This window comes from Misgurnus anguillicaudatus, chromosome 18 (genome assembly GCF_027580225.2).
Source record: "Misgurnus anguillicaudatus chromosome 18, ASM2758022v2, whole genome shotgun sequence".
Classification (NCBI taxonomy): domain Eukaryota; kingdom Metazoa; phylum Chordata; class Actinopteri; order Cypriniformes; family Cobitidae; genus Misgurnus; species Misgurnus anguillicaudatus.
This window is the reverse complement of record NC_073354.2, coordinates 787,915-802,004: the sequence shown is the minus strand read 5'-3', so window position 1 is coordinate 802,004 and position 14,090 is coordinate 787,915. Positions and strand designations below refer to the sequence as shown.

At 35.9% G+C, this 14,090-nt stretch overlaps 1 protein-coding gene across 1 annotated transcript; it reads left to right on the top strand.

The window, feature by feature from the left end:
* Positions 1 to 4,018: 4,018 nt before the first annotated feature.
* ndufaf4 (NADH:ubiquinone oxidoreductase complex assembly factor 4) lies at positions 4,019 to 13,574 on the top strand. The gene is made up of 3 exons (XM_073855477.1): positions 4,019 to 4,291; positions 7,413 to 7,492; positions 13,024 to 13,574. Exons 1-3 carry the CDS (start codon positions 4,147 to 4,149, stop codon positions 13,327 to 13,329), a joined length of 531 nt encoding a protein of 176 aa, XP_073711578.1. The 5' UTR covers positions 4,019 to 4,146; the 3' UTR covers positions 13,330 to 13,574.
* Positions 13,575 to 14,090: the final 516 nt, after the last annotated feature.

The following is a 14,090-nucleotide window of genomic DNA, read 5'->3' as shown; positions in this document are numbered from 1 at the left end:
GATTCAATTCTGTTAATAGTCAAGTAATAGCAGCAAAAGTCAATTAAAGTGTATTATAAACATACGTTTTTCATTATGTAGTACTCAATGTTTTTTTTTATTGTATAGTGTACATATTTTAAATGTGATAGTAAATAAAAATTAAAATATGAATGTAGTCCTATATACATTTATGTTATATCAATCTGCGCGACCCCGTTGTTGACTTTCTTTGATGACGTTTGCAGGCCGTTCCAAATGAGCGGTTATTGTCTGTGAAGTCCACTTCAACTGATACCGTGCTCAGGGAGTAGGGAGTGTCAGTACCCGATCCGTGCCGCCTGTCCAATCTGTTTTGCGCATGCGCATAATTGTACGCATGCGCAGAAGCTCAACTTGTTTTACGACAGTTTACGACCCTACCTGATCTGTTCTACCCATGCGCGACAACCGGAGTTTAAAAATAGTGAAGAAATGCGTCATATAAGAACACTGTCAGTACCCGATCCGTGCCGCCTGTCCAATCTGTTTTGCGCATGCGCATAATTGTACGCATGCGCAGAAGCTCAACTTGTTTTACGACAGTTTACGACCCTACCTGATCTGTTCTACCCATGCGCGACAACCGGAGTTTAAAAATAGTGAAGAAATGCGTCATATAAGAACACCGGCGAACATATGGAGGCTAAGGTAAGTGACGGAAATGTTCGTTCAAAAGTTTTTAATGCAGATATACAGGCGTCTTTATGCATAAACAACAAGGTCACTAAGACATAATATACAGTATTTCATATCATCATGTAGTAGTTAGCTAGACTAGCTGGCTGGTTAGGCCTACAATGAAATGCAGTGTGTCCGGTTACCTGAAAACTTTGAGTGTTTAAACTTACATTTATTTGATGGTGTATTGGCCCTGACTAGATTCGTGTGACATGTAAACCACAATCCTTGTTGATACCAGAGGTGGACACTACTTAAGTATTTTACTTTCTACATAAAACTAAATGTTTAAGTATTCCTTTTTAATAGGTGTTTTACTTTGGAAAACATACATTCTAAAGTATATTATCATAATTTTTACTCCACTACATTTCATAATTTCAAGTGTTTGGTTTCCCTACTGGATATCCAGCTAAAACCAGCATAAGCTGGTAGCTGTTTTTTTGCTGGTTTGGGCTGGTCAGGCTGGAAGACAGCTGATCCACCAGCTTTGCCAGGCAGGGAGGACCAGCTTAAACCAGCCACCTTAAAGCTTAGGCTGGTTTTAGCTGGATTTTCCAGTAGGGGTGTATTTTAATCTCTATCTGTTTATCTTATTTATGTTTATTGTTTCGTCATGTCATCTTTGTTTTAGTCCCTTTCATTGTTTGTGCATGTCACATTAAAAATGTGCAATATAAATAAAGTTGATTTAATTTGATTTAGTCTTTCATCATTGTATCTATGTGTTAACATTGTAGCAGCATATGGTGAGTCAAGATATCTTCTTTTTTTTTTTAAGTCATTCGTATAAAGGACCAACATGGACCAGTAGTTATTTCATGCTGCCCTTCGGCAGTACCTACTAAGTGGGATGTCGATGTCGCGGTTGACTGGAAGAGAGTCATGCGGGTGGCCAACCACTTCGTTGTAGATGGTAAGTTAGTTGAGATAACATTGGACAGACAGACAGACCAATGAATCAATAAATTAATAAATCATCTATTTTTCAGACAATCATCTTTTGTATACTATTATTTTCTTTTCAGTGTTTTACATCTGCTCTTGGTTGTTTCCATTTAATGAATCTCGCACTGCATACTATTGTTTGCTTTGTGACAAATTAAATGTTATGTTTGTAGGTTTGTCCATGCTGATGGCTATGCAGCATAGTTGAAGCAGACCTGTCAGAAAACTTCTCTAAGGTGCTATGAATCCTATGACTAGTAAGTAGAACCTCAAACTAATACATTGCTGTTCAAAGGTTTAAGTTTGTGGTTTATTTATTTAAAATGCAACCATTTCATTGCTAAAAAACAATGTTATCTTGTGTATTTGGTATAATACAATGTGTTTGCGTGGTTTCTAGTAAAAAAAATATATTTTCAACATACCGTACATTTTTGTAGGTTTAGATTTCAATCCTTCCTCAAACGCATTGATTTTGTACAGAACTCATTGATTTAAAAAGCTCTGTGTCCCTAATTGACCAGCTAATCTGTACATTGTGACGCTCCTTACCATGTTTAAAAAAAATTGCTCGCAATGCTAACAGGAGTTAACTTACAGGCCAAAGTGGGAAGAATTATGATAATGTCGGTCTTGTTTACATCACCAATCCCAGGAAGTAAACTGTTGCCTACAATCCGTGTGTTTGTAGTCCAATAAAAGATATTAACATTGGAGGCAATAACTTGTGTCATCGTTTACTTTGGGGTTTATACCTTTAGCATATCGTTAACATTTACTAATACACACGTACACACCAAAGGAAATGCAAAAAAGTGAATCAGACCATAGTTGCACTTTAACAAAAACAGTTAAACTATTTTTTAACAAAAACAGTTAAGAGTTTACTCCTAAACTCTACAGTCTTAATTAAGAAAAACACCTCTTCTAAGCCAAGCATTCACATACACATCTTATGACCTTGTTCTCCAGTGATGAAATAAGAAGTGCACATAAGCTTTTGCTTGAAATAATATGAACCACAGTAATCCTCATCCTTCTAATTTTCCTTTCCTGTTTTTTTCCCCATCAGGATACACATCCTAAAATTACTAGAGGTTACGGAAGCTCCTTTTTGGATCCAGCTTCATTTGTGAAGACTTCAGATGATGCCAACACTCACAGAGGCTTAAGACGATGGCAACAATAGATGGACATACAAAATTGCCAAATATAATATTGTAATTATTGCCCCAAAGCGCAAGTTTGCCGATTTTTAACCCACTTTATATTGTTACAAATACAATAGATGCTAACATTTGAACAGAAAATGTTTCCTCTTTATTCTTGAGTTAATTGTGCTGATTTATTTCCATTTTTTTATCCACAATTCTTTGCCAAAATGATGTTTTGCATCATCCAAATGGTTCATTTTCAAATTACAGACATTGTAACAACACAAAGTGGGTTGAAATTCTGCCAACTTACCCTATAATAATAATTGTCTTTTAACTGAACAGGACTTTAAACACATGACTTGTATTAACTTAGAGCTATTGTGAAATTAATATTGTTTTGTTTCCAGAACATTCTCCTCAGTGGGTCACTGTTACCTCAGACTGATTAAGGGATTTTTTGTAACCTTGAAACATGCATTGGTTTTATTATGGTAAAACTGCATATCTTATTTCAAACCAAGGTTTTGTAACCATGGTTCTACTACAGTAACATTATAGTAATGCTGGAGTTAAACTGTGGTAACCATATTATTTTAAATCATGGTAAAGTTTGTGGTTACTAAAATGCACTTCTATATGCTGTTGTAAGAGCATGATTATTTTTTATTTATTAATAAACCATGGTTGATTTTATTTTTACTGTGGTTTTACTGCAAATTATGGTAAAAAAAATTATAGATAACTTTTGCATGGGTACAGAAAAAAAGTGTAAACTGAAAGTCACGTTGGTTAAATGCATCTGATAAATGTAAATGGATTTGTATATTTATTCTGTTCACTGAAAATAAAACATTTGCAGTTGCTATTGTATATTGTTTATTATTCTGTTGAAAGACATTTTGGTTAGAGTGATTTAACGATTATGAACCATTAGCCGCTGTATGTTAGCTGGGATGCGGTTTCGGATAATTGCCTTCATTTAAATATGTCTTTAAAAAAAGTCTTCATTTAAATATGTTTAAAAAGAGTCTTTATTAACTACACAAAAGTGTAGCCTACAAAAATACGCTGCCAGTTGTTATGCTTGGCCGTAAAGTGTTTCAACGCATGCGTGGTACCAATCGCACAGTGAAATGATGACGTTTTCTACTACGCAATTACCGCATGCGCAAAACAGATTGGACAGGCGGCACGGATCGGGTACTGACACACGCAGCCTGAAGAGATGGAGAGGCGTGCTTCATACACTCCAGTCCAGTTGGTGGGGGTAACGCACCATAAACGGTCGTGTCAGCCGCTACAATAACCCTAAAAGAAAAAGTTTTGCGTCCTCTGTGTGGAGATGTCAACGATGGGCGCAAGAATAACACGCGTGATTGCAAACTTCAATGTAGAGAATCGAGCACACCGAGAAATCAGCAAATTAAAACCCCGAGCAGCACCAAGACATCAAACATCAGCCAGTTTTCCCCAGCACAATACTGCAGGTGACACATTATGTTACAGGATTCTAGATATGTAACGTCTCTCAAATTGGGATTTACAGATCAGGATAACTTTTAAATAAATTAAAGCATGCATGTGAAAAAATATGTATGACAGTGTTAATTAACCTGTTCTTACAAGTTTCTACATGATACATTTTATGTGCCAGCATTCAACATGCAGACATCATTACAGAGAGCATTAAACTGTCATTAGACTTTATAACTCATCTAACTATGTGCAGCTGTATCATTAACCTGCCACCATATGAGCTGCGTCCCCTCACCTTGTTACAGTTATTCTACTTAATACGTCTGTCCTTCAGCATATATGTGCAATAACTTCAGACTCTTGACACTGTACCATGCTGTTTTTATCGATATACATTTGTAAATTTGTGTTTAATTGTATATTGTAAATCTATTTTTTACTTGTAAATTTTAAAGTGTTGTAAAATGTATTTATTAAGTTTATTCTTTTCATGATGTGTATTTAATGTTTAAATGTCTGTGATGTCAGGGGCCCCCAGTTTTATATAAAATACATTAATTTATCATAAATGAATAAGGCTACTAACCAACAGCAATGGGGTCTCATTTATAAAACTGTACGTAGGATCCTTACTAAAAGTCTACGTATGCACAAAAGCCAAAACTGTCATATGCCAAAAAATATTAAGACTTATAAAACACAGCAATGTTGTTTCCTTTATATATCACAGATTACCTGCAAGTGTGCTTACATGCATCATCCTCAGATCCCACCCTGCAAGCCAATACTCCAATCATTTGTTTTTTATAGATCACAACCTTTGCATGGGAACTGGCGTACACTCATTTCGAGTAGAGCCTGACCGAAAAAGGATTTTGAAGGCCAATACCGATACAAATGTTTGTTGGTTTTAAAATCTGATATTCCCATATATCAGCAGATTCTTCTTTCAGAAACGCGCAATATAACATTAACAGATTTCTCTAACATTAGTTATTTGTAGTTATTTATGAGTTTTAAAGGGGACATTCCATGAAAATCAGACTTTTTTCATGTTTAAATGCTATAATCGGGTCCCCAGTGCTTCTACCAACCCAGAAAACATGAAAAATAGCAACCCTGTAACTTTGTTTTGGTAAGGTTCTCTCTGCAAGCATGTGAATAAATAGGTCATTCGAATTTCGCTCCCCCCATGACGTATTAAGGGCCTCTTATTATAACGATACCGCCCCTTCAACTGCGCTATCCAACCATGAATGGCCTCACGAGTGCGATAGACAGAGAGAAAGAATGACTGACAGCACGACGCGTTTGTATTCCCTCAAACAAAAACATGAGCCTACAATCTTATAACAATCTTATACAATCTTATAGTTTTAATAATCTTTCTAAAGATTAAATTAACGTTCTAAAGAATTAACCTTACCTTAGTGCAACAGAGAGTGCGAGTGAGTGAGAGAGAGCGAGTGAGCGAACGAACGAGAGAGAGAGAGAGAGAGAGAGAGAGAGAGCAACACGATGGTTCACTTTCAAGTATGTTGTTTAATATGTTTCTCTGAAGTTTATATGAATGAACACGAGGATTAATGCACTGCACAAGACAGAGTGAGAGAATAACGCGTATTCACTATCATACACAATAAGCATAAATATGTTGTTTAATGTTTCTCTCAAGTTTCAAATGAATACGAGGAGTTACAAGATAGAGAGTGAGAGACTGACAGAAATGCGAATGTGTTCAATATGTGTACACAATAAACTTAAACAATTTGATCGGTTTCTCTAAAGTTTAAGCATTAAACGTGTTGTTTTATTACAGATCATTTAAATGTGCTCGTGTGGTTTGGTCAAAAACTAAACTTCTGAGTGTTTGTGGACGTGTATTTTATTGTAACATGCTGAAAATTATTGTGCCCGTTTAAAACACTGGCAGCATGAGACCTAAAAGTCTTTATTTTTATTCCACAATGTTCCCCATCTGCTGATAAACATGTATTTAGTATGCATAAAACAGATGATTGACTATTTAAACTTGTTCAAATATATAATGCTGAACATCTCTTACTAACTTCTTTCGTGAGAGAATGCAATGCCTTGTCGACAGCGTGAGCGCTTGAGACTCCGCCCACCTGAGCAACTCATTTGGATTTAAAGGGATACACACAAAAACGGTGCATTTTTGCTCAGACCCATAAAGTGCCTATTTTAACATGCCACAATAAATTACCTATATGGTATTTTGAGCTTAAACTTCACATATGTACTCTAGGGACATCAACGATTTATTTAATATCTTAAAAACGTCTTGTAGAATGTCCCCTTTAACTAAAATAATATGATAATGCATTTCTTTCAAAAAGAAACTGTTCTTTTAAAGTTTCTTTTATTGTCACAACAGAACAGAGGAACATCAAAATATATTAAAGTTCTGATAAATAAAATGTATAAAAATTCAAACTTAAGATATGAAACGTAAAGGCCTTTGAACAAAAACACAAAAACAACAACAACCATATCAATGTTACCAGTTTTAAAAGACTTGGTTCATAAATATAGCTTTGAATAGGACTGGAGACAAATTCTGTTAAGTTCTGATAAATAACAATAACCGCAAAATATAAATTGCTGATCACTTGACTCAGGCAGTTGCTAGACGCCTAAATCTGGACCCCACCAGCAGCTACTGGTTCAGAGCGCTCTATCAAAAACACCAACACTAAGGAAATCTAATGAAGGCTGTTTCGTCCGTTTTTTATTTTTATTAAAATATTAATTTATTGGCCATTATGAATGCCGATACAGATAGTTTGGAAAATGCCTAATATCGGCCGGACTCTAATTTCAAGCCCCATTTTGTGTGTATGCACGCTTTATAAATGAGACCCCTGCACTGTGTAATTTAAAATGTTTTGTTTTAGATAATTTTTTTTAATGTAAAGTTTCAGAATGTTATACATTTTTTTGGGGGGGGGCACAACGGGATGCACACATAAGAGGCCGCACGCTAAAAATGTTTGAGAACCACTAGTCTATGTGTAGTTTGTGCTTGTGTACTTTTACTTTCTAAAAATGCTAATGCACCTCAATTTCTTTAGTGAGATCAATAAACTACCTATCTGTCTATCTATCTAGACAACATTAACCAGAGGAATGATCCACTGCTCTCCATGTTGAAAGATGTTTATGTGGAGTCTGAAAATCCAGCATCTCAGGTTTGAAGTTCAAATATCTTGACTTTCGTGTCTGTGTGTGTGTTTGGGTGGGGTGGTCTTTCTGTGACAAATCAACCGAAGAAGTAGGTGCATGTACCTTCATCCAGATCACAGCCATTAACGATACATGAGGAGTTTGGTTCCAAAACGAGATAACTCTGTTTTAAATTTTTTTGTCAAAACATGTTTATTGTTATGTTATCATGTTTTTATTTGTTTATTGTGCTACTTGGCTGTATTTTTTAGTTATGAAGGCTTAAATCAAAACAAACCAACTGCAGTTTGATTGATAGTAATTGGATCAAAAAACTAGTTTTGGAACCAAACTTTTCATATGTAATACAAACAAACGGGATTTACTGAACTGATTTGCGGGGAATCCCTTCAGCAGATTCAATTCAATTAAATTTTATTTATATAGCGCTTTTCACAATTCTTAATTGTTGCAAAGCAGCTTTACATGAGTAGATGTAGAGGAGAACACAGAAAATCAATAAATAATATAAGAAGTAGAGGCTAAGGTTAAACCGTACAAGCGAGCGTATTAATAATGTAACGTATACAGTAAAATGCTAAGTTAAGCCAAAGTTGGCTGACTCTCCCCTGGGACGAGAAAACCCGGTGGGAAAAACTCCTAGAAGGACAAAAACCCTTGGGAGAAATTTATATATATATAAATATATATATATATAGATATATATATATATATATATATATATATATATATATATATATATATATATAGATATAGATATAGATATAGATATAGATATAGATATAGATATAGATATAGATATATAGATATATATATAGATATAGATATATAGATATATATATAGATATAGATATAGATATAGATATAGATATAGATATATAGATATAGATATATAGATATATATATAGATATATATATATAGATATATATATATAGATATATATAGATATAGATATATATAGATATATATAGATATATATATATATATAGATATATATATATATAGATATATAGATATATAGATATATATATATATATAGATATATAGATATATATATATAGATAGATATAGATACGGTAGGGATAGGAAGCGGTTAAGCGGATTAAACTGGTTCAGCCGGTTGTCGTTGGTCGCGCATCGGCCGGGCATCACGTTGAAGGACAGCCAGTAGATCAGTGGTGTGATGACCTTCACAGCAACAGGAACTGGGTTTGTTTGTCTCATTGTCCTCGGGGTCGAGGACGAGACAGGGAGACAAAAACAGAGTTCTATTAGCGTAGGGGCCGTTCGCATGTAATGCAAGTGTCATACATTATAGTGGTTTAAGTCAGCTCGGTTCCAGTCAGGCTAACTATTGCGGCAATAGTATATTACCCATATGAGGTATGTGAGTGCTTTGTTCTAGAAAAACTAACTACTGCGGGGAAAGTACATTTACTGGACATATTTTATGTGAATGCTTTGTTAAAGAACAATGTCTTAAGTTTAGATTTAAATTGAGCAGAAAAAGTACTGGGTGCATTGGTATATCTCTTATTAACCCTTTTAACCCCCTGCCAGTACACTTGTATTTTGGGACGTTTCTTAAATATGAATGTAATCTGTAGGGCTGCCCTTGACCAAAGATTTTCCTAGTCGACTGGTAGTGTTTCATTTTCGTTATTATTTGACTATTTGCACGTTTATGATCTTAATTTATCATTGAAAGGCGCAAAAGAGGACCTTTCCGCCGACTGAGAATCCAAAGACCGTTTCTGAGTTTTTTAAATAAGCGCATGCGTAAGAACAGCCTCCCTCCTTCACAGCTCATTTCTAGAGAACGCCTTCCAAAACTCATGCACGAGTATTTGAACACGAGTGTTTGTTTACCACTAGCATATGCTGTGTCGCGTCAGTGGATTCATTATGTGAAATGATATGATAATAAACACATAAGACGTTAGATCAGTCGACGCTACCTACTCCCATTTCAACTAGCATGTAGCAGACTAGTCACTGCCTTACAACTACAGTACAAGAACAACGTCGATATACCTGAATAACAGTACAACAATAATTATTCCACAAACAAAGAATGATCACTGTTACCTGTAGACGAGAATTTTTGCGAACTGCGCATCTGTCTTGACACCTCTCTGTTCCTTCATTGCTCTCCAACTTGAAATGTTTCTCTAATAACGGTTAGATTACATTATTCTGACAAATTTCTCCTCTTCTCACCTACTTAAAGTCTTTCTTTTGCGTCCTCCTTCGGGTTTCTTCTCTTCCAAGGTGCAAATTCGAGGAGAAAAGCAGGAGCGACAATGAAAACAAACCGAAACTAAAGACGGAGTTTCATGCGCTATGCGCATGCGTTACTCGTGTAAAGTTACTGGAGCGTGCAGGTCTCTCACAAGGACCGTAATGGCCGTGATTGACAAGCCAGAGGGCCAGTCTTTCACGCGATGATTGAGTCAACGATTTGCTGGTGTTTTTAAGGCCCTACCTTATGCACAGACGACATATATTAATATTATTACTTTCAGTGCACCTAATAAGTCTCTTATCATTTAGTAAAGACAGTTTCAGATAATATTGCAAAAATGTATTAAACAAACATCCTCTTTTCCACCTTTAAGTATATATATATATGCAGGGTCGGACTGGGAACAAAATTCGGCCCTGGCAATTTTCTCGTGGAACGGCCTACCCCTGGACTGACGACCCCCCCCCCCACTCCACTGATCTTTCTACTAAATGGCAGTGGCGTGGTTGGATAGTGCAGATTAAAGGGATAGTTCGGCCAAAAATTATATTAAACCTATGGTTTACTCACTCCGAAGCCGTACAATATGCATATGTCCATCATTTTTCAGACTAACACGTTTTCAGTTATTTTAGAAAATGTCTTATATCTTTCAGCTGCTAAACAGTAAAGTTACGGGGTCCACCTCCTTAAAGTCCAAAAAAATGTGCATATATCCTTCCCCAAGGAGATCCAGGCGGCTCCAACATGATGGACGGGGGCCTTCTGGGGGTGGTCTGTGCAGTGTTGTTGTGGAAGTACCATATTTTAAACTTTATAAACGAAAAAAAAAAAACTACCTTCCGGTAGTGCCGCCATCTTAGACTCCTCTGTATTCAGGAGAGAATATTAGCGTAGTGTACGTACTTGTCTTTGATGTATGACAAATACGGAGGGCGTGGGCACAGAGCAGCAGCAGAGAAACCTTCGTAAGCTGCGTAAGCTCTCATCTTGAATGCGGACACGACTAAGATGGCGGCATTACCGGAAACACGTTATTTTCGTTTATAAAGTTTAAAATGTGGATATTTCTACAACAAAACTGCACGGATTACCCTCAGAAGGCCTTTGTTTATCATCGTGGAGCCATTTGGATTTATTTTGTGAAGGATAGATGCACATCTTCTTGGACCCGAAGGACGTGGACCCCACAACTTCACATCTGATTAACTGAAAGATCTAAAACATTTTCTAAAATAACTGAAATATGTGTTTGTCTGAAAAATGATGGACATTGAAAAATGATGGACATCTCCGACGGCTTAGGGGTGAGTGAATCATGGGTTTGATGTCATTTTTGGGCGAACTATCCCTTTAAGGGGCGGTATTATCCCATTCTGACATTACCAGGGGAGCCAAATTTTAATTACCTGTTTTTTCACATGCTTGTGGAGAATAGTTTACCAAAACTAAGTTACTGGGTTGAACTTATTCACATTTTCTAGGTTGATAAAAAGCACTGGGGACCTAATTATAGCACTTAAACATGGAAAAAGTCATATTTTCATGGTATGTCCCCTTTAATCTTTATTTAAATGGAATAAGTTTTACCTAGTGACCTTAAGTCATTTGTTTATAATTGCTAAGGTTGTCTGTGATCTTAATTCCACGCGACTCGGCCATGTCTGTAATTTCTAAAGTAAAATTTTTCCCACAAGTGACCTATCATGTTTCGCCGAACGCCAAGATCCTGTGATCATTGAAGTACTGTGCGAATCGGCATCTCTGTAATTTGGCCAGGATTTGGTGGATTTACATATAATTTTTCAAGCTCTTTACCTGTGCTGTTTTTATCTATGTTTTCGTTTCTGCGCAGCCGGCTCTGCAGCTGAGCAGTGCACACACATAATAAACGGAGACGCATGAAATGAAAACTTTGAGGTTAGAATGAAAAAATAGCCTTTAATATAAATAATTTAAAAAAACAACAACATATAAATATCCTACAGCAAATTAAACACTTGAGGAGAAAAATCATTGGAAATAATTGTAGTCGTTGTAAATATTTTTTATGCTTTAAAGGTGTCCTTCCTCTGTCATTTTAATTGGTTTATACTGTTGTCTGAGGTCTACTCATGACGTTTGCGTGGTTTTTACATCCAAAAACATCAAAAGCAATAAGTAATAGGCTATTTTGTACCCTGGTTTTGAGGCTGGCTTAAGAAATGATTTGTTTTGATGGGCCAGTCGCATTGAAGACTTGGAAGTAAACGGCCACTGCTATGATTCGATAACAGTTTTTCGTAGTCAAACTAAATTTCAATACTCATTTAATCTCATGTGTAATCAGTTTAGACACAGGGCTGGGTAACTATTGGACAGAAAACATATCTGGTTTAAAATGACCCAAATAAAGGTTTTTTTTTCCCAACTGCTGGGTTATTGTTAATCAACCATGTATTTTGGGTCATTTTAACCCAGAAATGTGTTCTGTCCAATAGTTACCCAGCCCTGGGTTAAAAATAACCCAATATTTTTTAGAGTGTACAGTGGGGGATTGGAAAACATGTCTAAGGTGTCTCCCAACATTAGGTGAAGTTTGCTTACTTTTATTGTTACACTTTAAGATTGAATACTGTTGTTATATTAATAAACCCATTGAAACATTTCATATGATACCAAACAAGACCAGATTCAGATTCTTTGTGCATGTAGAATGTAGCATTCCATATACAGTTTGTCCTGAGAAAATGTGAAGAGGGGGAGATGGGGACAAAGTGAGGTAGGGTGTGACCGAGTGGTTTTCTCGAGTGTAGATGTGAATTCTTTGGGAGGGGTTTCAGATGTTAATTCAACAAGAATTAGAAAACTGTTCCCTGTGGATTCAGCTATTTGTTCTGGTCTTACAAATATCTTTTGTCAGGGTTTGGTACACCTTACAACAACCCTACTCACATATGCCAAAGGAGACAATTTTGCCAAATGACAAAAATATTATGCTAGCTCGACATAAATCAGAAGTAAATACATACACACACTGAAAATGGGAAAATGTAGGTGGTTGATAATTTGTCAAGGTAAGTATATTTTATATTCTATTTTTTCATAGATTAAAAATGGCTTTTAAAATATGCAAACTGACAATTTTAATGCAGTTTAAAACATCCCCCCTTAAAATGCTATCGTTTCGTCTATTTACATAGTGTCAGTTAAAATATTATGACTTGGCCTGAAATAAATTCTGTCAATATTTTTCTTTCACTTAAATCCATGAACAAATTACTAACTGTCTATGCTTTAATGCTCTGCAGGTTGCCATGTTAAAAAAGACTGAGCAGGAGACGGAGCGCAGGCTGCTCAAGTTCAGTCTACCGGGTGACCCCTATGGTATCTGTAACATAGCAGATGTTCCAAAAGGCAAACTATCACTTGTAGAAGCTTTAACTGTCCTAAATAATCACAAACGCATGCCTAAAACATGGACTACTGAGAAGATGGCAAAGGAATATGCTCTTGACCCCAGAGATGTCAAAGCACTGACCGATTTCTTCATTCCCTTTGATGTCAAAATCTTCCCGGCAAAGTCAGTGGAGAATAAACAAATTAATGATTCTTAGCAGCGCCATTTGAGCTTTGTCCCATACACACATAAATAAATGCCTAAATACATTTGTTTTAACATATTGCTTGCACTGTTGTTATGTAGTTGTGTTTTTGTGTGGCATTAGAACTATTGTGCCCTCAAAATGTTTGGGACAGTTATTTGATTTTCCACAGTTTGCATTTTCCACAGATTTTTTATTAATTTACATCTGGTTTAAGTGCACATGGTATTATTAAAGGGCATGTATATACAATCTGATTTCAACATGTAGAAATTATTTTTAAAAAATGACATAAATCTCCTTATTTCAGAGGATAATTATTTCATCATTCTTTAGTCTTAAAGGTCACGTTTTTCCTGTATATATAACATGTGTTCATGTTTCACGTGTAAAAACGCAGTATTTTTCACACAATTTGCTTATTTGTATACTGCTGTTTTCACTGTCCTAAAAATAGGCTGATGTTTTCCTTGTTCTATGAAGTCCCTCCTTCAGAAATACATAACGAGTTCTGATTGTGTAGTTTGTTTAGTGTGCTGTGATTCGACAGCAGCTTAGCTTATCGGAGCCATTTAAGCCAAAGCTGCCAACTGATGAATTCCTGTGGGCGGAGTTTAGTCAAAAACTGTTTTATTGACGTCATTCGATCGAGAAGTAGAGGGCTGTAGTCCAAACCAGCCATTTGCTGTGTGCTTTGAAAGGGGTCTTCTGTTAAAGAAAATATATCGCCTGGCAGTGAGCTTTGCTTTATCATTTTGCAGGTATTCTTTATG

Excerpts from the sequence above, each read along its gene's own strand:
- ndufaf4 (XM_073855477.1), top strand. The coding sequence starts at position 4,147 with ATGTCAACGATGGGCGCAAGAATAACACGCGTGATTGCAAACTTCAAT. Across the intron at positions 4,292-7,412 it reads TCCCCAGCACAATACTGCAG|ACAACATTAACCAGAGGAAT; the intron begins GTGACACATTAT and ends CTATCTATCTAG. Across the intron at positions 7,493-13,023 it reads CTGAAAATCCAGCATCTCAG|GTTGCCATGTTAAAAAAGAC; the intron begins GTTTGAAGTTCA and ends AATGCTCTGCAG.